Raw genomic sequence first — 27332 nt, forward strand, 5'->3', positions numbered from 1 at the left:
TTTATTTAGTAATTTATTTAAGTTAGTGTTCACAGTGTGGATGAACCAAACTGCTCATGTGAAACTTTGCTTCCAAACTGTCAGTTTTTCATATGTCCTATTTGCCTCAGGACCAAAGCAACAGAATGTATACAAACTTTGATGACTGTTAATTTACACAAACTGAACATAATGTAACATCACAGTTCTAGTGGGGTGATAAATAAGAAAAACAGAAGAATTGCTATTTGTAATAAATGTTTTTAAATTACATATAGATGTTAATAATTGCTGTATGTGTCGTGACGTCTGTGCAAAGATTTGATCTGGTTGACCCACCCTGGTTGACATAGGGTACATATTTGTATATGTATGCTTAAATATACTTTTAGTTACTATAGTGAACAAAAATAGTCTTTTCATTTATGTCAGTAAATGGTTTAACACTGTTTAAATGACACCAAAGCTGTAATTAGAGTATTTAGCAAACAAATTTTCTCTGAGACAGCTAAAATGTCCCTCGTAAGAACTGGCGATTTCATTCTTGAGAAGTTTGATGGATATTTGCAATGACCACCTCTATTGTCCTGCAGCAGTAGCGCAACAGCTGCAACTGTAGTTACAAGTAAGAGCTGCAGGTGAGCACTACTGAAAAAAAACCATATGATTAGCACAGGTCAGGAAATATACAACTAAACCACCAATAACAACAAAAGATAACAGACGAAGATGCTTGCAGCACAATTAAGGCTTGTTTTTTGTTGTTGTTGTTTTTATGTGTGTGTGTGTGTGTGGGCGGGGGAGGGGGGGGGGGGTGGTATTCCTAAATACTAGAAGAATTTCTTCTTCCACTGCTCTTGCATGTGGCAGTAACATGTGCAGCCTTGAAGCAGTACATTTTTTACAGTGTAGCAGCTCTGTTGGGGGAGGAGTGGGTGTTTGGAAAGGAAACATCAGGTGGCTGGTTGGACGCCGTGCCTGGACACTTCTGATTTATCTGTGCATTTCAGAATTATGTTGCTGACCTCTTCACCTCATGGCCATTTGTGTCACCCCTTGAAGTTCTGTTCATGTAATCATACCCACCACTACCACACACACCCCTACCAACCACAGAGACCCCCCGAACAAACTGCCGTGTCATCTGCAGTTCGGTACAGACACATACACATTTGGTAGATGTGACAGTCCAGCCTTAATTTGTTTAAATCTACTTCTTGACCTGCTGAGGAAAGGCTCCTTAAAGATATCTTAAATTCATTCTGAAAAACATTTTACAATTATAAAAGATGCCAAGGTGTTGTTGGAGCTATTTTCCCGGGAATGTTGACATATTATCAATTGTATTGTATGTTGTGTGCTGGTATTTTAAATGTTTATTGTTGTTGTTACTGTGAGTGAAACTAAATGTTGTCAGGTGACTCATGAAAAGGTCACCAACTTTCAATAAATGCACTATTGCATGTCATGCAACTACAAGTCATACTTAAGTATACATGTATTGTTTTTCTCCTATTACCATGAGCCCTTGAAACTAATTAACTAACGGAAGAGTTGAAATATTCTGCAATCTGTATCTAAAGAAATTCCTGCATATAAGTCAAGTAACACTAAGAAGTCTGTAACTCATCAAAGCTGCCTTTCAGGTATTAGACTGTGCCTCCCTCTAGTGGATGTCAAGAGTTAAGGTCTCCCTATTTATCTTCCAGTGGGCCTGATCAAATCACTTATACTTTTACATTACTTTACCTGACATTTAAGCCCGTCATGATCTTGGGTCTTTGATGAAACGTTTTTGCACTGCTTTTCCACAGAATGAACCTTTTGGGATTTCCTTACCTGCATAATTGAGGATGCATCAAGACTGTTTGAGCTTAGTTTTTCCCTCAGTTTAACTTTTCTCATGCTTTTGTGTCAATTCCTCTGTTTATTTCATTCTTTCCCCATTTGGCTATTGCTTTTCTATTTCATGAAGCTGTTGCAGAAGGAGGAACCATCAACCTGACCTGTATATATGATGGTCTTATCAACAACATCCAGTGGTACCGACAATACCAGAGATCCAGACCAGAGTTCCTGCTCTACATCATGGAGGGAGGATCAGTTCATCAAACTGTGTCGAGTTTCTCAGGTCACATTGACCAAACTAAGAAAAGGGTAGATCTGGAGATCTCCTCTGCTGCAGTGACAGACTCTGCTGTGTACTGCTGTGCTGTCAAGCCCACAGTGACAGGGAACACCAGAACTCTGTATAAAAACCTTTGGAGTCAAGGAAGCCATTTACGTGAAAAGGGAAAGACCATCTCTGAATCGAGGAGGGGGCCTAAGGGTACATCTCTCGTCATCTTACAATGCTGTGATTGCAGCCATTCCCCAACTCTCTGTGAATGGGACTCATGGCCATTGATCAGTGTTCTTTGATCAGTGGGTTTTGGTCAGTGATTGTTGATTAATGGTCATGAGAATTTGCATAATTATGATTAAGGAACTGACCTCCCAGCCCATTGTTCCTTCAGTGGGCTGGTTTCAGTCATTATGCAAATGTACTGTTTATAAGACTGGGGAAACCTGCAGTCAGCTGAGACTGAAGAAGTCACTTGGATGAGTGATGAAACGTTTCTCCCACAAAACGCTACGTCCAGATGAACAGATTCAACTTTTGGAGATTTACTTTCCTGGATGATTGAGGATGCATCAAGACCTTTGGAGCAAAGACAACAAAATACTCCACAACATCCACCAGCGGGAGCTACACACCTTTGTTAGGATACAAACTAGAGTCATAACACACAACTCTGATGAGGAGCCTTAGGAGTGAAATTAATATGACGTGAGCTTCCTCCTCCTCCTGACTGCAGAAAACTGTTTGAGTCCAGCTGTGAACATCAGACCCCTCACAGCTAAGTCCCAGCGAACATCACATTTCTCCTCTGGAAACATGGAAAAATTGGCTGTGATTTGGATCTTTTCAGTTCTCGTAGGTACGTATGTTTCTGACAGGAACATCTGAAATTCAAAGACATTTTTACAGCGTTACAGATCCAGTCTGGATTTTTTTTTAAACAGCACCATACTGTTTTCTGCCTAATCCACAGACAAGGTCATTTGTCACAACAATAGCAAATGTAATGCCACCAGTTTTTAGCTGCCATCCTCCTCTCCTCCTTGCAGGTCCTCACAGCGCAGGCTTGCCGCTGCTAAAACTAAACAGAGCTCCCTGAAAGGCACAGCCAATCACATTGCCCATATTTGTCACATAAGTTAGGACTTCAACGTAATTTAAATCTTTCTGCACCGCTGGGTGAATGAGACGTTGACAGATCGTTTTTCTTTCTTTCTATCGGGTTTGTTTTTCTTTACTCGAAGAGATCAAATTATTGGTGGGGACAATTCAATAATCGCTGGATATTGGTGGGGACATGTCCCTTCCGTCCATGCCAAATCTACGCCCTTGATGTAAACTGAAAACAGGCTGCTGCTGCACATAGGCAGGTGACATCATTTGACCTGCTGCCACCTGGATCTGGAGCTGTACTGTAAACAAACACTGAATATACTTAACAAACTAAAATAATAAAGTACATCAGTTCCATGGCTGGAAACTCTCGATATCCGAGCAGACTAGTGGATCAGTAGGTTAAAATTAGCTAATAATCTCTAGTGATTTAAGCTACATTGTCTAATGTTTTTGACGATATTTAGAGAACAAATAAAATAAGCACACACTATAAGTCACAGCAACGTTCCCGCATTATCAGAATAATTTGAACATGTGCTGTAGTTCAGTTAAAGTGTGTTTAAAACTGCATCACTGATTCGTGTCATCTCTGCATCTGTTCTCTGCTGCAGCAATAAAGTCTTATTATTGATAAGAAACCAGCCTGTGTGTGAGAGACTTTAACCTGATGACATCAACAACACTGGACATAACAGCTGTTTTCATTCTATCCCGTCAATAGAAAAGTTATAGAAATATTACATTTGAAGACAAATTCAGAAAATGATACTAAAATGCGCTATATGTGAAATTTGGGGGTGCTCGAGCGCCCGGGGAAAAGGTTGTAAACTCCCCTATGAAGCATTTGTCTTGTGCTTCCCATGAATGAAGCTCGTATTCTATACACAGTGTTTCAACCACGTCTGAGCCGCCGTGTGGGCACAAGTTAGAGGAAGCGGGACTCCGTAACATGCGCGTAAAACGTCAGGAGCTCACATGAAAGTCGCAGTTATTTAATGCGCCTTTAAGCGGAACTGTTTGCGGCAAACATAAGCAGCAGAGTTCAGCATGGGTCTCCGGTGCTCCCAAACGGTACCGGCGGTTGTGCTAATCGTCGTGGCAGTTGTGGGGATTCTGTTGCTGGTCCTTCCAGCTAAAGAGATGGCGCTGCCTCCAGATAACATGGTAAATATTATTATAGACGCTATATTTATACTGAATCCATATGAAATCATTATCATTATTATTACAAGCTATTCGAGTTCTTATGTATTACGGAAGTTAGTATCTTTTGTTCGAAATAAAAGATTTGGTTGAGATTAAAGGCCTTTAAGTTAAAATAATATAATAATAAGATACAGTATCTCACCAGACATACACATTTGAGATACAATTTCATACAGGCGCAGAACACCGTTCCAGATCTAGATCAGGATTTTGGTAATGTGTGCATTAGAAATGCACATTAGAAGTTCATCAAAATTTAAATTTGGGTACACAGCTAAGCCAGATTAGTTTGAAAATTGTCAGATTTTCATTTTAGAAGGCTCTGCGCAAAGGTGTGACTGAAAGTACAAGAAATCTAAACATGCACAGTTCATCCCATACTACGTTTTATGCTATCATCATATACCAGTCCAAGTAAGGAAATACAGAAGATCTTTCTTTTAATACTTTATGTAAGTTATACCACAAAGTTTACACTATGTGTAGAAAAAAATAGGATCCTAAAAGCCTGTCTCTGCTTTTGATACCTTTCAAAAATTTACTTTAGCTTGTATGTGTTGTCAACTGTAGTTCTTAGAGCAACAATTTTGCATGATAGGCCAAACTAGGCCAAAAGGTATTGAAACTGACAGATGTTTGTGGGATGTGTGTTGGTATACTGACAGGGAGAGAGTCTTTGCACAGTGAAAAATGAGCTGCCTCGTTTAAAGCTGCTCAGTGGTTGTCTACATCTGAGCTAAATGCTCGTATTTTAACATCCAGCTCTGGATGCATTTCCTGACAATGGTTTGCAAGAGGAAGTGACACAGAATACCATGAACGAGTCAAGACAAAGAGTATGAGATAAAAGAAGTGATTTGTTTTATTTGATAGTTATTCTGTGCTAATTGCCCGTGGGCTTTTCATTTTGTTCATCTCTCAGACAATTTAAAATCTTTTAAAGGGCACCACAAAATAGGTATTCAGAAATAAGTCTCATGAAACAAGTCTGCTTTGATTTGGTCACTTCAAAAGAGTACACATACATGAGACAAAACCTACAATGAATCGTTAGGGATGGGTATCGAAACCCGGTTCTTGTTGAGAACCGGTTCCCACTGTTTCAATTCCTTGGACTTGTTTGCCATTTTTGCAAACGATTCCCTTATCGATTCCAGTCGCCCCGAATGACGTTGCGGAGCATCATTTACCTGGCAGGAAACATGGCGCCTAAGCGGCTCAAACGCTCAAAAGTTTGGTTATACTTTATGAGAACGGATGACAACTGGGCAACTTGCAATACTTGCAAAGTAGATATTTCATTTAAAGGAGGAAACACTACAAATATGCAAAAGCATTTGCTCACAAAACACACGATGACCTTAAATGAATGTCATGTTTTTAATTCCACTCCGGACTCGTGAATCTCAACCCAGCAGCAGCGGTAACGTTTGCACGTCCTCTCCCGTTAATACGGCAGGTAAATAATCAACTAACAGTGCATATTATGTTAGCGCGATCTGCCTTATTACAAAACCTGCCATTACTGTGCATTTAGGTGACCATGATGAGAGAGACAGACAGAGTCTGGCTGGCTCAGATGCTGGCAGTTCTCGCTGCAGTCTACTGGTAGCGTCTCCTTTCAGGCCAGGATAGACGAATGTCACCGAGCAGTGACTAAGTTTGTGGTCAAAGGCTTGCACCCATTTGCCACAGCAGATGCCCCCGATTTTCGGTAAGTGAATGTGTTTAACTGTAGGCGGGGACATTACTGGATATTCTTGTGTAATTGCTACAGAATAATTTATGTTATACTTTATTATTGCTACAGAAGAATATTTATTTTATTATTTTACATTTACAATTTCTTTTCCTGGGGACCCTGTGACACCCCATTGGAGAGCCGTAGGCTGTGGATCTCTTAAGATCTCACTGTTGGGTTTGTAAGGCCATGTTACTCCTAAATTTCTATCTTGTTGAAAGAGACGATATAAAACAAAGTTCTAAGCTATTCGACCTTAGTGTTCTCCTTTTTTAAAAAGAATCAATAAAGAATCGAATCATTAAACAGAATCGAAAATGGAATCGGAATCGTGAAAATCTTATCAATACCCATCCCTATGAATCATTATAAAAGAAGCAGTAAATCTGCACAAAAATAGCGACTGTTGCAAACTTGTCATGTTATATGTTTTAACCCTCTCAGGCTAAAATTAAGTTTTAGTTACAGGAAAAATCTGATATTTGGGGAAAATTATCAAAAAAAAAACCACTCATAAAATATGTATGTGGAGTAATCAGGTTGTTAGTGTTTTAACTGTTGCAAATCTGCAACGCCTGCCTTGAGAGGGTTAACCACATCCTGTAAAAACCTCACTTAAAGTTCAGTAAGTGGAAAATAACACCACCTTCGCACATTGGAGTGGTTGCAACTATCAAAATGAGTAGGTTAGTGTACAAAAAAGTTGCAATTTGCAGCTGTATCAACTCTATATCACGCAAAGCATGTAATAGACACACCAGTCCACTGTGTAAATGAGAAATGGACTGGTTCTTACTGCGCTTTTCTACTCTGAGCACTCAAAGCACTTAACACAACTTGCCTCATTCACCCATTCACACAAGCACCTGCTCTACCACATGAGCTACCACAATTCATGCTTTGCCTCTCCAAAGTGTGAAATGGCTATGCTTGCAGACGTTGACAGTACTGACCATACACGCATTAGGCCACTAATTCTTAAGCTACTACACAACTGAAAAATGAGATAGCTCAAGGAGAATTGCTCTTCATGAGACAACAATGTATTGTTTTCAATTACAAATGACCACAATTTTAAATAACATGTAATAAGTCATATTTATGTTGTTATATATCTACAAATAATGCTAATAAAAATTTAAACAAAACAAAAAACAACAACAAAAAAATGTCTGTAAAAAAACAAAGATAGTAATAAACTGTCTTGATGCTTGCTCAATCATCCAGGTAAGTAAATGGCAAAGGTTGATTCTGTTCATCTGGGTGTAGCATTTTCAATGGGAGAAATGTTTTGTTGCTCATCCAAGTCACATTGAAAATGCTACGTGCAGATGAACAGAATCAACCTTTGGGATAGTAATAAAGGTTTTTTTTTAAATAATCATTAAAAATATATTTAATTGTACTAATCAAGTGTAACATTAAAATGTTACATTGTTTTGTATTTGTACTGTAATTGTTTTGTTCCTTTTTTCCTTTTCTGTTTATATTTTTCCTTCTATTTTCGTTTTTTCCCTTAATTGATTATTTACATATTCTGAAAAAAAAAATTCTTGATTGTGTAATCCAATCACTGCACCACGGTTATTGACCACTAACAAACTAAAGTTGGGGGATATGAGAGGAGACACTTGTCTTCAGGGAAGAGTGTCTGTAGTTAAAAATTTACAAATTTATTCTGGGTGATCATGTTTATTATTTGATCAAATATTTTATCCTAATGGGATTCGTCTATTTTAGATGCTAAATCCTCCATTCCCAGGACACAAGGGCTTACTGAGTGATTTCATGAGGATATAAATAATGTGAATTATATGCTATTACCATCACAGTCACCAGACCTCAACCTGGCTTAACACACATTAGAGATTTAGGACGTATGCATTATGCAGTTTGCTGCATAATATGTTCTATTAATGACAAACATCATGATCTAAAACTTTAGAGCATCATATATATATATATATATTTATGATATATGTATAATTGTGATATATCTGGGATTCATGTGTATATTGGAAGAGCAGATGGATGATTGTTAAGTCATTAGAGGGTCACAGAGATAGCTTACAAATACCTGATGAAGTTAGGAGGCTTACCTCTGCCTGTGGTCACCTACTATACTGTATATCTGTCTCTTTTAGTATGGAATTGTTCTGGATGCAGGCTCATCCCACACCTCCATGTATATCTACAAATGGCCGGCTGACAAGCAAAACAATACCGGCATCGTTACCCAGCACAATGAGTGTCATGTAGAAGGTGAGTCCATTTGCATTGTTCAAGACAAAGTTAATCAAATGAGAACTCAATCATTACTTTAACTCATGGTTTGAGTCGTAGATGTCGGCAACAGCTTATACTCAGAATGAAATCTAACTTTTGGTTTCTAAAAGTATAATGAGAGGCAGGGCCTTCAGCTATCAGGCCTCTCTCATACGTACGGTTACAGTGTAACCTTGGTTCTCTGAGTGAGAAACTATCTCTCCACTCCGTTACATATTCCATATGTATGGGGTAACTCTTAAAGACACTCCGCAAGGAGACAGCGCAGCCGAAAACCCAGAGTGAAAGTGTACCAAAAGAACAATTTTCAAATGTACATATATACATGACACACTGGTCAAGGCCACGCCAGACGCAAAGGCCGAGCCAGGGGGCGGAGGCTTCAGTCTGCCAGATGCAAGACTTACCTGAGCGAGTCCTGCAAGACGCAAGGACCGCAACTGAGTAGCCACTCATGGTCAGCCCTCAAGTTGCTAGGCTGACCAAGGAACAACGGCTACTGCTGATGGGCACCCAGCACCCAAAAGATGGGCTGGCTGCCACGTTCAAGTGATAAAACTGCATAAAGGTGGTAGCTGAGGATCACGTTGCCGCCGCACATGACCCAAGAGGTGGCCACCCCATGGGTCAAGTGGGCCCGCACACCTGAGGGAAGGGGAGCTTCCGCCCCCTTCCCATCCGGCAATCACCTGCAACACTCACTGTGGACCTATAGTGCCTGGAGTTGACTAACTCTTCTGGCAGATTTTATGGCCAGAAGGAGGGAGGTTTTTAAGTGATAGCCACTTTAACTCAGCGTTCTCCAGAGGCTCAAAGGGAGGGTACTCAAAACTCAATCACCAGTTTCACATCTGCACACCTGTTTTATACTTAAGCTGCGGGGCGTGGCCGGGTTAGCCAGAGTGTCACCACAACATAGGGGGGGGTCATAACCTTACATATGGAATATGTAACGGAGTGGAGATATGATAGAGAACTGTGCTTTAGGTGCTCAGAGTAGAAAGAAGCAGTACATTTACCAATGTTCAATTACAGATCACAAACATTTCTCAAATTATTGCTAAGTGATACCAAAACTATTTTTAGAAATGTTGCTGGTGTTAAGTGGAAAATGTTTGCAAGCCTCTTGAACTGACCATTTAACCCCAGAAGGTTCCACTGGTGAGGACACTCTCACTTTCACTTCCACAATTTCACCCTATAGAAAAATATCCAGTGCCGTTAAGAATATTCAAATTGTATGTGTTGTGTAAGACTTAAGTGGTCCACTTCCTCACCAGACATTCTTTGCTAACTTAGTAAGTACCAGCTGTTTCCCTTTTATTGACCTTGTTATCAATGTTTCCTTAGAAACACCAGTGGATGACTTCAAGACAAGAAAGTGCAGCCTTAGATCAGGTTCTTAAATAATTAGAGTTACTTTTTCTTCTTGTCCAGGTGGTGGGATATCCAGCTATGCAGACAACCCTAGTGGTGCAGCAAAGAGTCTCGAGAAGTGCTTGGAACAAGCTTTGACATATATCCCCAAATTCAGACACCATCAAACTCCACTCTGTTTGGGAGCGACTGCAGGCATGAGGCTCCTGAGGTTAGTTGTAGTGGTTAATAATTCATCACAAACTTCACCAGTGATTAATATCTGTATTGAAATGAATTCCGAAAGTCTTACAATTGTTTCATTTAACCAATGTTTTGATAGCATCACCAATGCCACAAAGTCCCAGCGTGTAATGAAGGAAGTGGAAAACAAACTGCAGTCCTACCCTTTCAAATTCAAAGAGTCAATCATTCTGAGCGGGCAGGCAGAGGGGGTATTTGGCTGGGTCACTGTTAACTACTTACTGGAAAACTTTGTCAAGGTAAGTGCTGTCTGATGAATTTCTGCTTTTTCTGTTAACATGCAAGGCAGCTGGATAGCAGAGTGCACTGCCTCACAAACTCATGAAACATATGAAAGTTTTTGGTTTTTTATACTCTGTGCAACAATTTTAGGATATGACTAGAACTGAATGGGTCAATGTCTCTAAACATAAACTTAAATAGTAGCTTCTGATTAAAAGATTAATTTATAATCACATAGATTTTTTTTTATTGTTATTGTTATTATTTGTTTTGGACATAGCCCATATTTATATATACATTGAACAAAAATATAAACGCAACACTTTTGTTTTTGCTCCCATTTTCCATGAGCTGAACTTAAAGATCTGAAACATTTTCTGCATATACAAATGACCCATTACTATCAAATATTGTTCACAAATCTGTCTAAATCTGTGTTAGTGAGAACCTTTCGTTTGCCGAGATAATCCATCCCACCTCACAGGTGTGGCATGTCAAGGTGCTGATTAGACAGCATGAATATTGCACTTAGACTGCCCACAATAAAAGGCCACTCTGAAATACGTAGTTTGATCACACAGCACAATGCTACAGATGTCGCAGCTTTTGAGGGTGCGTGCAATTGGCATGCTGACTGCAGGAATGTCTACCAGAACTGTTGCCTGTGAAATGAATGTTCATTTCTCTGCCATAAGCCATCTTCAAAGGTGTTTCAGAGAATTTGGCAGTACATCCAACCGGCCTCACAATCGCAGACCACATGTAACCACACCAGCCTAGGACCTCCACGTCCTGCATGTTCACCTGCAGGATGGTCCACCAGGTGGAGACCAGCCACCCAGACAGCTGCAGCAACAATCAGTTTGCATAACCAAAGAATTTCTGCCAAAACTGTCAGAAACCATCTCAGGGAAGCTCATCTGCATGCTCCTGGTCCTCATCGGGGTCTGGACCTGACTGCAGTTTGTCACTGTAACCAACTTGGAGTGGGCAAATGCTTACATTCGATGGTGTCTGGCACGTTGGAGAGGTGTTCTGTTGACAGATGTTTTTAATGTTCAGGGCAGATGGCAGACAGCTTGTGCTGCATCATGTGGATGAACAGTTGACGTCAACATTGTGGATTGAGTGGCCCACGGTGGCGGTGGGGTTATGGACAATGAACACGAGTGCATTTTATTGTTGGCATTTTGAATGCACAGAGATAGCGTGTGAGTCTTGCTATTTATCCATGACCATAACCTCATGTTACAGCATGAAAATGCACGGCCCCATATTGCAAGGATCTGTACACAATACCTTGAAAGCTGAAAACATCCCAGTTCTTGCATGGCCAGCATACTCACCAGACATGTCACCCATTGAGCATGTTTGGGACGCTGGGCTCGGTGTATATGACAGCATGTTCCAGTTCCTGCCAAAATTCAGCAACTTTGTACAAGTATTGAAGAGGAGTGGACCAACATTCCACAGCCCACAATCAACAACCTGATCAACTCTATGCCCATTGTACACCATTTGCCTCACAAGGTGCAACATATCTCCATTAGATGTGTTGCACCGTGCGAGGCAAATGGTGGCCGCACCAGATACTGACTGGTTTTGCGACATCTGTAGCATTGTGCTGTTTGATCAAATTGCATATTTCAGAGTGGCCTTTTATTGTGGGCAGTGTAAGGCACACCTGTGCAATATTCATGCTGTCTAATCAGCATCTTGACATGCCACACCTGAGGTGGGATGGATTATCTCGGCAAACGAAAGGTTCTCACTAACACAGATTTAGACAGATTTGTGAACAATATTAGATAGTAATGGGTCCTTTGTGTATGTAGAAAATATTTCAGATCTTTAAGTTCAGCTCATGAAAAATGGGAGCAAAAACAAAAGTGTTGCGTTTATATTTTTGTTCAGTGTAAAACCAATGTCAGGTGTGGGGTGAGAATGTGAGGACCGAAGTGGAGGCAGGGTGCATTTAACAAAAGGCTTTCATCAAAATGACAAAAAAAAAAAGACAAATCACAAAAATAAATAGAAACTGAAACGTACTAAACAGAGAAGAAACATTCCAAATAGGAAATACTGTAGCAGGCTTACACAGGGAGATCAAAGAAGAGACACACTGACAGAGAACTGCAGCAAACAGACAATATATACAGACAAGGGTAATTGGGCAGGATAGAAACACCAGAGAACACAGCTGAAACTCATCGAGGAAATGACACTGGGGAAGGTAAACTGGACACTTTGCATACAAGACAAAGATTGCCAATTGTCAAGAGATTTATTCTAAAGACACTTCTTCAGCTAAGAGTCTAAGGGTAGAAACACACACAGACGCTGTGGTTTTCACTTGTATACAAGGGCGGTCACAGAACGCTCACACCAGAGTGGGGGCCCTGTGATCAGCGCCCTGTTACCGCTCTGGTCTTTATTTATATACAAAGCAATACAACAGTGAATACGTCTATTCATAGGCAGAGGAATGTTAGTGCGTAGGGAGTGAAGATAAGAGTGGTTCAGGTGTATGTGTGTGTGTTGTGAGATTCAGAAGGACGCAGCCCCTCTTCTTGTTAGAGAGCGCAGATAAAAGTGTCCAGCTCTCCTCTTCCTGCTTGTTCAGCTATTATCGCTGTGAGAAAGAATTTATAAAACAGTCGTGTAGTGGACAACAGTCTAAGTCATCAAAAGGTCAACATACAGTATTCTATCATATGCAAACTTATATCATTAAAAGCTTATACTGACTACTAAGTACAATTTTCCATTGACACCAATAAAACAAGAAATCACCAACACTGAAACAAGGACTCAACATGCGAACTTGACAGAGACAAAATGGTAAACCACCACAAAGACAAAACTGACTTAACATGGAAAACACTAAAGACCAAACACAGAGGTGAGACTAAGGACTGGATGGAAATGCTAAAGGAAACTAATAAACCTAAAGTCATTTATGACAACACTACAGACGTGAAATAATACAGGGGTCAGAAAACTAATAAGCACACTGAAACCAAAATATAATTCATAATTCAAAACCATATACCGTACTGTGCAAAAGTCTTAAACCACGGACAACTGCCCTTTCTTTTGAAGGCCTTTAAAGTTTTTAAGCCACTTAACACTGACCTATGAACCATTCAAGCATTAAATATATATAACTCATGGGATTAACCAGTGTTGTGCCTACATAGACAGTTTTAAGCACTTCTTTAAGCATTTTGTTACTAGCAGCTTTTCACAAAAAACAAACTTTGTTCCTATTATTTGTTTAAAACTGGTATGGCAAATACCATAATAACACAGTTTGACATGCACAAAATGTTATTACTGCACCAGCAAAGTAATTCCCAAAGAACCTGGCATAAACCAATAAAATAATGCAATTTAATTCAGTTCCATTTATTTCTATAGCACTAAATCAAAACATTTGCCTCAATGCGTTGTAAAGTTGTAAGGTCAAGATGTGTTAGGAGTGTGTTGTTAACAATATCTGAGGATACTAAAGACTAAAGTAGTGGTATGCCTAAAAACCTATTTATATAGCAGATGAATAGTATCTGAAAGTGATGTACTTAAGAAATACAAAGAAACTGACCATAACTATAACAGAGAAGGAATGGGTTAGTATCTGTGAAATACAACACAGTACAACGAATTCGACGTTGTGGAGGGAATTTTGCTGGAAAAATTGGATGTGTTTTTTCATTACACCCAAAATTAAAAGTAAACAGATCTCAAGTCCACCGAAATGTTGGAGACTGTGTGGAGAAACAGAAGCCGATTACTCACATATATTTTGGAAGTGCATAAAAATAAAAAAGTATTGGGAAGACCTTAAAATGACCATGGATAATATTCTGGGTTATGCATTCCCAAACACCTGTCAAGTGATGTACCTTGGAAACATAAAGGAACTGGTATAAAAGGAGGACATGTGTCTAGTAAAAATAATCCTAGCTGCAACAAAGAAAGCAATCACAAAGAACTGGTTACACCCAGACCCTCCCACTCAACAAGATTGGATTAGGATTGTAGAAGGTATCTCAGAAATTACATTCAATATTAGACTGATGGGGTGTAAGTATGATAGACAATGGAGGAAGTGGAAAACATTTTTAAGAAGCACCAAAAACACGACATAAAAAGAGATTTGCATGTGATAGAAGGTGGAAAAAGAAATGTAAACTCCAGACTGTTTGTTTGTTTGTAATTTTCTTTACTGTATTGTTTTCAATACTAACTAAAGCTAATAAAAATTAAAGTTGCAAAAAAGAAATACAAAGCAGTAGTAATATACCTGTAGCTTTTTTGCCCCCCCACCCCACCCCACCCTTCACCCCCACCCCACCACCCTGCGCGTCCATGTGAGTGCATGTACGCGTGCGTGTCCCCCTGTAGCCTGCAGCTTTGCTCGTGCATGTGAGTTCAGGGGTCATATGAGTTTACATGTGTTTAATAGCGTTTTATTTAATGAAACCATTATGTGTTTTACTTAAACTGTTTTTAAGGATTGTATAGGTCTCAGCGCTCTGTTATTTAGACATAGATGATTTAATTTAGCTAGTTTAGAGGTATTTCACTTTTCTTTTGTGCTCTGAAAGACACAGAGGCTGATAGTTTCAAACAGAGTGCCACAAATAACAGGTATCCCTTTAGAAATAAACTTTTCTTGTGATACTTCTAAAAAACACATATTCACACATAGCCACACTAGCACTGTATCAACCCCCCAATGTTCCTTTAATGCAACTAGCCCTATAATTATCTACTAGTCACAAACACACTGCAACAGTAAGACTCAATGATTACACATAGATGATTTAACTGCTTTAGGAGCATTTTACTTTTCTTTAGCGCTCCGAAAAGACACAGAGGCTAATAGTTTTTTAAACAGAGTACCACAAACAACATGTGATACTTTTCTTGTGATACTTCTAAAAATACATATCCCCACACAGCATTTAATTTAACTGCTTTAGGGGTATTTCACTTTTCTTTAGTGCTCTGAAAGACACAGAGGCTAATAGTTTTTAAATAGAGCATCTGAAGCATCGTTAAAGTGTCACTTCAGTAACGTTGACTCATGTTTTTAATAGATGACTTTAAAACACCGTGCTAGCAGTGTCCAAGCGTTTTGTCGCCCCCGCCCCCCTTTTCATACCGCGCCCCCCCTGCAATGGCTCTGCGCCCCCCCTAGGGGGCGGGCCCCACACTTTGGGAAGGTCTGGACTAAACCATTACACACAAAACTTCAAAAACCTAAAGAGTGTGTGAGACTGCTAGCTGTGTCGTTCAGCAATAAACTCATCTACAAATGTGTTAGTAAAGAGTGACTTGTACTTCTGTCCCATTAAACAATGGTTTAAGAAATTTCACTGCAAACTATAAAAGGAATCTGGATTTAAATAGAACATAGTAGTGATGGATTAAGTGCAGGAAACACTAGTATAAGGTGTCTATGGAACAAATCTCCTTCAACGTTCAAAATGACCAAAGTGAGGACTGCAAGCGTTTCTCTCAGTTGTGTTTAGGGAAAAAGCAGCTAAATACACTGAGACTGTTCCACATTGTTAGCGAGTTAACTCTGGATATCTGTAGGTTTTGTCAAACTTGGTGTGAACAAAAGCAGAAAAACAGTAAAAGATGCAGACAATGAAAGTCTGGTTTATTTCATGAACACAATGAAAGATTTTACAGTCCACAGAGCAAAGTAGCATATATGATAAATAGATGCACATAACACGACCTGTGAGAAGTAAAACTCATTGTCTTTGTCACGGCGAGTAGAGTGAGCCGTGTAGAAATAGTAAGGAGGATCTAAACACAGGCAGTCATGAAGGTGTGAAGGTGATTTATTGAATACGCGGCACAGGGAAGAAATGGCAAACGGAGACAAACTAACCTATACTGGGAACAACTAAACTTACAGAGCAGAAACCAGAACACGAACATGAAAGAGGGCGAGCAGTGGCAGACGACGGTTGATAGCAGGGATAACACACAGAAGGAGCACGGTGGATACACAGACGGACCAGCAACTACAATGACAGAAGACGCGACTTAAATACACACAGAGAAACACAGGGAGATTACACACAGGTGGGGGACACAGCTGGGAGTAATCAACAAGATGAGACACAGGTAAAACTGAACACACTCACATGAGACGCAGACCTTCACAATAAAACAGGAAAAAAGAAACCATCACACAAAGACGCAGACTCGACACTGAGAGACAGACAAAAAATGACACATGGAACTAGACCTATACTAAGCAGACACGACCGAAGAACAAATCCTTAAACATGAACAAACAGAAACATGGAACTCTAATAATACTCTATCATCATCATAATCATCACCACCACCACCAGTATACAGGAATAATCCATCATACAAAACCAAAACATAACAACTCCAAAATGCTGGGTCGAACCAACCCAAAACCGTGACAGTCTTACCATATGTTATATTCTGTAAACTTAAAATAAACCGCTGAAATTAGAGTTTAGTGTTTTAAAGTCATCTATTAAAAACATGAGTCAACGTTACTGAAGTGACACTTTAACGATGCTTCATATCACAGTGTTTATGATGATAAAACATGTTCTCTCATTAGTAGATGTCTGAGCTGTCACTTGTCATGAAAATGTCCAGAGCCAGGGTTCAAGCTTCCTCTTCAATTACCATTGATCATTAATAGGGCCCACAATAGATTTGTCACATCATCCCCATAAACAACATGCTTTTATAGAAGTCATTGTGACACAAATATTTGGATTCTTGTTTCACAATGTGCATGAACTCAAAATCTTTGGAGTTTCATACCTATAAAGTATCGCAAAGAATACATTTATACCACTGTATGAGCTACACTTCTTGTAAAAAAAAAAAACTGATTGGAAATGCGTTTGAGAAAAGCTCCCGCTGTGACCTTCCTTCTGTGAGGGCACACACACACCCACACACACACACACACACACACAGACACAGAGAGAGAGAGAGGGGGAGATCATTAATACAAAGGATTGGAGCCGTTTTTTGGGATTTTCACTTGTTGTTGGCTTTAATATGAACAGTCACATAAAATTCATTCCAATTTTTTGCCTTTGCTTGAATTAAGATGTTTCTTTAAATCTACAACAACTTCCTTTTCAAAAAGTTTACTGACATAGTAAAGAAGTAGCTAGGGAACTCAGTAAATATGAGCAACAATAGCTTAAGGACACATTCTCCAATAAAGAGGATTTCATCATCTACAGTTCGTCAAAAAGTGCCGTATTAAAAACAATTCAGCAGACCCTCAGAGTGCGGATACAAACTGTTTTCAGCTATAGAGGTAGAGGTACGATTCATGTACTTATCAACATACAGTTCAGAGGCTTGCATTAGAGTGCATTGGTGGTTGGGTAGCTTTTATTTAGCATGGTTGTACCATTGTGAAATTAGCTATATAAATGTGCTCAAGAGTCTATCATATGTTTGTCATCAACTAAAAATTCAAAAATATATTTTTTTAAATCAGTAACTTTGCAAATTTAGAGGAATTGTTTTCGGACAACATATGTGTCACATTTTAAACAGGGTTTGAATGATCAGCAGTGACATACAGACATTTATGCGCTGGGTATAACAGACATGCTTACCGTGTGAAAGGCCCACTGATGTCTTGGAGCAGAGAAACACGCTGTATTGTTGCTTTTCTCTATTGTATAAGCAACACCCGACTGTCAGAAACGCTCTGTGCCGGTAGCAAAGTCGGCTCCAACGCACATTCAGGCGTCCGTGTGAAAGAAAGGTGTCGCTGCGGCTAGGCTCTCAGGATAGTCAGGCTTTTATTTATATTTGCGGCATTCTGGTGCGTTAAAACTAGCAGCCTCTGTGTCCCGCTTGGATCATCATTCAGAAAATTCAGATATTTAAATAAAATGATGAATCGGCTAGTGATGTGGAGCCACTTAGATCCGTAAAATGAGGTTTGATTGAATTAAACTCTTATGAACAGTGATGAATTCTACCTTTCTGTTGATGTGTTCCAAACAAACAATGTTTTCTACATGTCCAAACTGTGTGCTAACTACCTCACACCGCTGTGTCTGGGAAAAATAAAAAGTTAAAACGATATACCTTGCGGCAGTTGTGAAGTGCTGAGGGAAAATACTGTGTGTCTGATGGGGTGTTTTTATATAGGTGGATTTGGTTTCAGTTGGCCTCTGAGATGCAGATATAAAGAGCAGGTTGTAAAGAAAAAAGGTGGAAAAACTATGGAGGTTCGGTTAGTTAGTAGGAGGTGTAATTATCAGATAAAGGAGCAGTTTGTAAAGAAAAAAGGTGGAAACTATGGAACTACAGTTAGGATGTATGTGCTGGGATGCTCTTGATAAGGAAGCCTCTTTTATCGTTTTATGACTTTTATTGCTGACTGTTGGGACCCTACTTGTAACCCCCTCTGTCTAATCATCAAGTCTTACTGTTGCAGTGTGTGACTAGTAGATAATTATAGGGCTAGTTGCATTAAAGGAACATCGGGGGGTTGATACAGTGCTAGTGTGGCTAGGTGTGAATATGTGTTTTTTAGAAGTATCACAAGAAAAGTTTATTTCTAAAGGAATACATGTTGTTTGTGGTGCTCTATTTAAAAACTATTAGCCTCTGTGTCTTTCAGAGCGCTAAAGAAAAGTGAAATACCCCTAAAGCAGTTAAATTAAATGCTGTGTGGGGATATGTATTTTTAGAAGTATCACAAGAAAAGTTTATTTCTAAAAGAATACATGTTGTTTGTGGCACTCTGTTTAAAAACTATTAGCTCATGTGTCTTTTCGGAGCGCTAAAGAAATGTGAAATGCCCCTATACTAGTTAAATTAAATCATCTATGTCTAAATAACAGAGCGCTGAGACCTATACAATCCTTAAAAACAGTTTAATTAAAACACATAATGGTTTCATTAAATAAAACGCTATTAAACACATGTAAACTCATATGACCCCTGAACTCACATGCACGAGCAAAGCTGCAGGCTACAGGGGGACACGCACGCATACATGCACTCACATGGACGTGCAGGGTGGTGGGGTGGGGGTGAGGGGTGTGGGGGCAAAAAAACTACAGGTATATTACTACTCAAAGCCATTACAAGCCATTCTTAAAGAAGGGTAACGGGGAAAAAAGATGAGGTGTGTCACATTGCACAAGATCTGCAATGAAAAATAGGGGCAACAGGTCTGATGGAGTAATCAATCAAAATTTGAAATTTCTAGAAAGGGACTAATAACAGCCATCACATAAAGAAGAGTTCTTATATTGTCCTTTTATTGTTTTATTGTCTATTGTCCTATTCCTGAAGACTACTTACAGAAATTACAAAAAAGCTATCCTAAGAGATTTCAGGCTGTACTGATGATTAAAGATCCTAGCAGTTAGCCTATATATGTTTCAGTAAATCGCTTCACCTATTTTCCAAGTTAGATATTTATTAGTTAAACTGACTTATTAACTAATAATTTTAGTTGTATTTAGCTGAGTAACTTGTTTGTGACTGTTAACTTACTTACAGTGAGTATTATTAACAACATAATGAAAACTGAGTTCAGGATCTAGTTAATATTTTTAATTAAGCACCATGTTAGAAATGTGATGGATTGACTGTTGTACATGAAGATGCCAAGTACTGGAAGCGTCGCAGTTGAAAGTTACATGTAGGTATTTTATGACGCATGAGTTGCATGTTTAGGTGGGGATGTGGCCATCTTTTCCATTTACAAGTGAAGCCAAACAGCTATTTTAGATTGCAAGATGCATCCTTGTATGAGTGTTGAACTGGGATTCTCTACCTCCCTCCAACACTTAAGTTCAGTCAAGTTCAGTTAATTCAATTCATGCATTCATTATAAGAACTGCTTCTTTTGCAGTTACAAAAAAGGGGAATGCTTCCACTCACAACAGTCTGCCATTTCGGACACAAAATCAAGGATTTTTTAATTGTTAAATTCAGCACAATTTGCAGGAAATGCATTTCATTTAAATATTCAAAAATGTTATGGTCTACAAGAGAAACTCCTACACATACATATAAAATTAGTACAGCCCCGGGTACACTATTCAGCTTGAACTGTGCCTCTTTAGTAAATATAGACAGTACTTTTTCTTAATGACCAGAAGGATTATGGTCCATTAGTAAATCTACTCCCTAATGTTGGGTAAGAATAAGTGTACATCAAGTGTGAGATGAATACTGTAACTTTAACAGTTATTAAAGAACGGATACCATTACCACAAGGGTGGGTACTGGAACAGTTTCTTGGTTTAGGACACAAACATTTACACACAAAATATACCCGAGGCTAATTGTAATGAGAAATTTTACACAGTGGTGACACTACATCAAATATTATGGGAATATTCTAGAAATATATTAGTGTCCATAATCTAGAAAAAATGAATTCCTATGCCACTTTAGCTCTATAGCACTATAGCTATTCCACTGGAATCCACTGGACTTACTGGTAGCTGCTGGGAGCATAGAAATACACTGGTAATTGACTAAGTGATGCTATTACTGCAACATGGTTGCATGACTAAATTTCTCTTACAGTTTTAGAGCATTCGAATATGTTATTGGCAGTGATGGGAATAACGGCGTTACAAGTAACGGCGTTACTTTTTTCAGTAACGAGTCATCTAACTAATTACTATTCCTATCGTTACAACACCGTTACCGTTACTAACAAGAAAATGCGGTGCGGTCGCGTTACTATTTTTCAACAAACAGCCGGTTGAAGCTGTCTTCAGCTTACCGCATCTTATATCAGTTGCACGGAAGTAGCTGTCTACATAAGTAATCTGGGCGCTACAGCTTTAAGCAGCTGCGCGCGCTCCCGCGGACGGTAGTCACTTTCTGCCCGACGAACACTTTTTGGCACAACACCTGGAGCTAAGGGGGCAAAACAATCGCATGAGTGCTGCTGTTTGACTGAGGAAGAATAAAGTAGTCGTGGTAAGCCAATCATATGACCACTTCAAGATGACAAAGCAACAAGGTGATATATACCAGTTTTTAAATTGTGTTGATAGGCCACGTAAAACCAGAGTCATGATAAACAATATATACGCATGTTTTTTTCCTGAATAGTTTCATCACGTTTACTGTCTAAGGACAGCGCTAGCAAGCACTCTCTGCTTATGAGCAAAAAACCAAAACCAAAAACCAAACAAAAAAAACCCCTGCCCTTTTGTGTTGGTGGAAAAATGTCGACCAATCAAAAAATGATATGGCAACATGACATTTGGTTGTTTAGAAAGAGTGGGAAGTGTTATGAGTGACGGCGAGAGAGAGAGAGAAAGAAAGACAGCAGAAAAAGAGAGAGAGCGAGTTTTGAGATGTGAGAGATTTGTGACGTTTGGCGTGTTTGGAGTGTGTAGTTAATGTGTTGTCTTGCGTAGTTAGTGTGTAGTGTTGTGGATAGTTTTGTGTTGTGTGTCAGAACAATCAGGTTACTGCTGTCTCCAGGTAGAGAACAGGAGTGATACACCTGCTGCTGTCAGACCTGCAGGAATCAGGGTGTGATGTTCTCCTTTATAGTGGACAGAAATATTTGGAGTGGCACAAATAATTTGTGTGGCCTCTTATTGAATGTAGAACAGCTGATTGTTCTGTAAATAGTTTGAAATGGTTATTAAAAAAAAGGGGTAAAAGGTAAATGGCTGCAAATAACTTTGTTGTTTGCAAAACTTGTGCATATGATTTTAAAATTGACAATTTATATTTGCATTTAAAGTTATGAAATATGATTCATTAAACATGTTTGTGGTTGTAAAAAAATATAACTTTTTTTCTACTCTGATTTTATGTTATTTGTCTGATTTTAGATCAATTGTGTTAATACAGTATGTCAAAATGAAAACATAACTGTAAACTCAGACATGTGAGGTTATGCTGAAAAGGATGATACCAAACAAGGCAAAGTAAATAGTTTTTAAAGGTGAAATGTAGAGGGAAAATCAAAAGTAGTGAAAAATGGCCAATTCTACCCTGGACCCCACAGGGTTAAACATTTTTTTAAAGTAACGCAATAGTTACTTTTCAAGTAATTAATTACTTTTAGAATCTTGTAACTCAGTTACTAACTCAGTTACTTTTTTGAAGAAGTAACTAGTAACTATAATTAATTACTTTTTCAAAGTAACTTGCCCAACACTGGTTATTGGTTGATTCTAAGTGATTCTAATTCCAATGTGGCATCATGTCCTTTTTTATTACCCAGTATGGTTTTGTAGGTCACTGGATGATTCCAGGCAGAGAGACAATTGGAGCTTTGGATTTAGGAGGAGCATCTACCCAGATTACTTTTGAGACCTCTGAAAAGGTGGAGAATGAAAGTAACACAATGGAGTTGAAGCTTTTTGGAAAAACCTACAGACTATACACCCAGAGCTTCCTGTGTTACGGCCAAGACCAGTATTTAAGGAAACTGCTGGCTCATCTCATTAAGGTACTGTTCAACAAGTTAAAAGACTCTAACTGTTAATGGCAACCATTTCAATTGTAATCATCCCTGTTATAATGATTCTGTGTCTTCTTAACAACTGAGAAGTTCAGATAGCAAGACCATATAAAACAGCATATGTAAACATGTTATTGTCTTGCTGCAGTCCTACTAAACAAAAAGGATGTTTGAAACACATCTCCATTAAACTTACTAAATGGATTAAGTTCACATTTGTTACATTTTGGGATCATATTGTTACATTCTTGCTAAGATAGAGATGAAAGCTTGCCATAAAGATTGGACAGGAGAACTGCTAGCTTGTTAACCAAATTAAATTACCAGTCTTTACCAGTTTTAGGAAAATCAGAGTTGTTGCTATGAGGAACCTTAGAACAATGCAGTATCTGTGTTATGGATGGCTTTTATATGGTGAAATGATCTTTGTAAAAAAAAATTATTAAAAAATGTTTTCTAATAAAATTTTAATCTTCTAACTTTAAGGATAACTATCAAAACAGCACAGTGTTCCACCCCTGCTATCCAAAGCAGTTCACCGAAAGTGTCATCCTGGGGAAGGACGTCTTTGATTCTCCGTGTACTGTGGACTCCAAACCAGACAAGATTGACCTGAAACTGAATGTAAAAGTTGTGGGCACAGGAGACTACCAAAACTGCTTAGAGAATGTAAAGAAGATGTTCTCCTTTGAGAATTGCAAATACTCCAAGTGCTCCTTTAATGGAGTCTTTCAGCCCAGCTTGAGAGGAAGATTCATGGTGAGAAGCTTTTAGATGTTGTCTAAAATATCCTATATTGAGGCAAAAAAGCATAGAAGCATAACGTAGACTCAATTTTGGGTATCATTTTTAATTCTTTGCTCTTGGATTGCTCATTGTATTGATTACAGTGAGTTTTTTTTTTTAGTTCTTACGTTCTAATTCTACTGTTTTTCCCGCACAATTATTAGCATTCATAATTCATAGAAAAGAAGTATGAATGTGATGCTGAATAGCTTCCTCCTGCTCTCTGATGGAGTGGCAACCTATCCAGCATGTACCCTGCCTCTTTTCTGTTTTCAACTAGGATAATCTCAATGATCCCCTGGAACCCTCCATCCAAACAACTTCACAAAGCACTGTTAAAATAATAAACAGGTTTATTTTTTAGATTGTTAAAGTAAAATTGCTATCTTTGAATCGGAGGTTAAGAGACAGAGATAATACATGCTGTCCAATGGCAGACACACTGTCAACAGAAAACATGCCCACAGACAGACACACACAAACACAGACGGGAAAGAAAAGAAAGAAAGTCAGTGGTAGTATGGTAGTAATTGCATCAAACAGCTATGCAACCAGAACCTGGAATGTTCATTAGAGCAGCGGTCCCCAACCTTTTTTGCGCCACGGACCGGTTTATGGCCGACAATATTTTCGCGGACCGGCCTTTAAGGTGTCGCGGATAAATACAACAAAATAAAACTAGTACGGTACCCGAAAAAAGAAGATTTATTCATAACACACGTGAAAAGACCCAGGAAAACCGAGTTAACGATAAAAACGATAATAAAATAACGCTGAAAACCGATAAAAACCCTGAAAACCATACATTTCACACCTGAGCCTCAACTCTCGCGGCCCGGTACCAAACGACTCACGGACCGGTACCGGTCCGAGGCCCGGGGGTTGGGGACCGCTGCATTAGAGAACAACCCACAACTTTAAAGATATGGAACGAGTGAATTGCTTCCTATGTGGACACAGTTTGAAACCTTCCAGGAGTTCTACACTGAAATCGTCATGTGTATGAAAGCTCTCTGGTTGATATTTTGAATCCCTTATGCACACTTTCTGCAATTTTTGCCTAAGAGACTTACTCACACACAAACAGTTATACGGACAAGCATACAAGACTTAAAGAGCTGGAATGTTTCAAGAAAACGTTTGGATAAAATCACAGGAATCCAGCATTCACTTTATTACATATCAGTCACTCTGTCGCTGCTATTGACTATGTTGCCTCTATTCCATGTCCATGTTCCCCTTTTTCTGTGTAATATTTTTTTCTCAGTGCAATATTCTGGCAGATGTGCAATTACCATCCCCATCCTAAATGACCAATGACCTCCCTTCCACCCTTATCTATATATTATATTACTGACCTTGTACACGCACCCACAATGTTTCTGTGACTCATACACCATGTATATATAGAGAGAGAATATTATATATTAGTTAGATATATATTCTTATTTGTATATTGTTTTCTTTACTTTTTTTAAAAATATACTTTTGCATTTTGTGGTCTTGCTACCTAATTTCGATGTGCAAGAAACTATACAATGACAATAAAAAAGTTCTAAGTTCAGATACAACACCTCTTTTACCAGTGAAATGTGGGCCCACTGGTGGACGATGAAGGTACTGTAGGTGCGCCGCAGTAATAACAGAAGATAAATCTGAAATTACTCACAAGCATATACAATTAAATATTTAAATAAATGTATTTATCTATATGAAATTAATTAAACTGGTAATATGAGGTGATTAGTTTGCAATATGGCTTATTACTCTGACCTAAATATATGGCTCTTGTTTTGAAGTTTGTGCCCTAGTGGTTGGCTCGGTCCCACATTGGCCTTAATACTGATTTATGCATATGACTGGATAGCATTAACAATTAATAGCCAACAGCCTGTGTCCCTTATGTTTTTTAATGGATTTTATTCAAGAAAATACATCACTTTCTACTGGATTAGGGTGAAGACTTAAGATTTAGTGCGCCCTATGAGATTTTTGTGGGGGGGGTTTAAGTGGGCCGCAGCAATCTTGACTTTGGGAATGACCAGGTTTTTAATCTTGATAAAGCAGTAGACGTCAGTGAAGTCAGTAGTCAGTATTCCCTCAGTTCCAGGTCAATAATAGTGCAGTATGCTCTTCACTGAATGAGCACTATTTTTTGCTTTCTGATATCCTTTCTTCTTTACACACACACACACACACACACACACACACACACACACACACACACACGCACCCACACACACTCCCACATACATTGATTGATTGATGATTGAAAATACTCCTAAACACTAAAAATGGAATGCATTACAGGCATTTGTATCAGGACCTAATGAATTGTACTAATGCTTCCTTCGTGGTTACAGGTCACATTTTTAATTCTGTCTTCAAAAACAGATGGGGGATACTTAAACTTCATCCATTGCACTATTCTTTCTTCTCCACAGGCATTCTCTGCTTTCTACTTCACTCACAAATACATCTCTACCCTCACCAACATGGATATGACGTCTCCTAATCAAACTGCAGAGGCTGTCCAGCGCGTCTGCAGCATGAGCATCTCTGAGGTACTGTCCATAAAGACTTTGAGACGTGTTGATCCTCACCATGTTACTCTAAGGCTCTAAAGTGACTGTCGACATATATCTACATATATTATCTATTATATATCTATCAATATCTCTGTTTCTGCACTTGTTTTTTATGAGTGCTTGATGTTTGTTGTATATTTCCGGCTTTGACAACTCAATTTCTCTCTGGGATTGATAAAATCTCTCTGATTCCGATGAGCTTTAAATAACATAATACAAAACCTCACACATTGTATTTTTACTTATAGATGACGAATAGGACAAAGCAGGATAAGAAATACATGAAGAATGTCTGTGCCGTCTCCAATTTCGTCCAGGTGCTCTTAACACAGGGCTACCATTTTGATGAGGTTTTCCTTCCTTCTATTTCTTTTGAAAAAAAGGTGAGAGGTGAAACGAAATGATTTGCTGGAATTTAGAAACTGATAGAATCCACAATATGATGTGATATCACTGCACCTCTTCTTGTGTTTCTGTAGGCCGGAGGAGCATCTGTAGGCTGGGCTTTGGGTTACATGCTAAACCTCACCAATCTAGTTCCAGCCGAAAATCCTGTAGTGATGAAGGCCCTGCCCATAGGGCCCTGGAAAGGCATCCTCTTCTTCTCCATCATCCTTATCTTCTTTGCACTGGGATACCTTCTCTTTGTCTACAGAAAAACAAAGGCTAATGAAGGAATGGTTTGAGAGCAAGGATAGCCAAGTTGAAGTAAATTTCTCTCAGGCAAAAAACCTTCAGTAAACACCTTTTTAATTTTGGCTTTTTATATTATGTAGCGAAAATCATTTTTAAAGTAAAGCTTACAAGTTTTGCTTTAGATTCACAAATTTCAGTAAATGTTCAGCTTACTCATGTCAGTGTGCACAAAATCCAAAATAAATGGGATTGTTTTTTAAATGTTCCAGACTCAATGTGCAATACAATACCACTTGTGATTAACTTGTCATTATTTAGCACTTTTCTAGTTTGAATGAGCACTGCAAGTAGCTTTTACTACAAGCTATAGTACATAACCCATTTACACACACATTCAGGCAGTCTATGAATGCATTTTCTATCACACACTCATACTACCTCTGAACAAATCAGGGACAACTTAAGGTTCAATATAGAACTGTGGCATACATACTCTAAGACAGATGTGTTATCCATCCA

At 38.8% G+C, this 27332-nt stretch overlaps 1 protein-coding gene across 1 annotated transcript; it reads left to right on the plus strand.

The window, feature by feature from the left end:
• Positions 1-4110: 4110 nt before the first annotated feature.
• LOC116328106 (ectonucleoside triphosphate diphosphohydrolase 2-like) lies at positions 4111-27076 on the plus strand. Its single transcript, XM_031749810.2, has 9 exons — positions 4111-4381; positions 8309-8426; positions 9888-10038; positions 10150-10309; positions 22564-22791; positions 23290-23562; positions 26034-26153; positions 26426-26560; positions 26657-27076. Exons 1-9 carry the CDS (start codon positions 4265-4267, stop codon positions 26861-26863), a joined length of 1509 nt encoding a protein of 502 aa, XP_031605670.1. The 5' UTR covers positions 4111-4264; the 3' UTR covers positions 26864-27076.
• Positions 27077-27332: the final 256 nt, after the last annotated feature.

The sequence above is a fragment of the Oreochromis aureus genome, linkage group 12 (assembly GCF_013358895.1).
Source record: "Oreochromis aureus strain Israel breed Guangdong linkage group 12, ZZ_aureus, whole genome shotgun sequence".
NCBI lineage: Eukaryota > Metazoa > Chordata > Actinopteri > Cichliformes > Cichlidae > Oreochromis > Oreochromis aureus.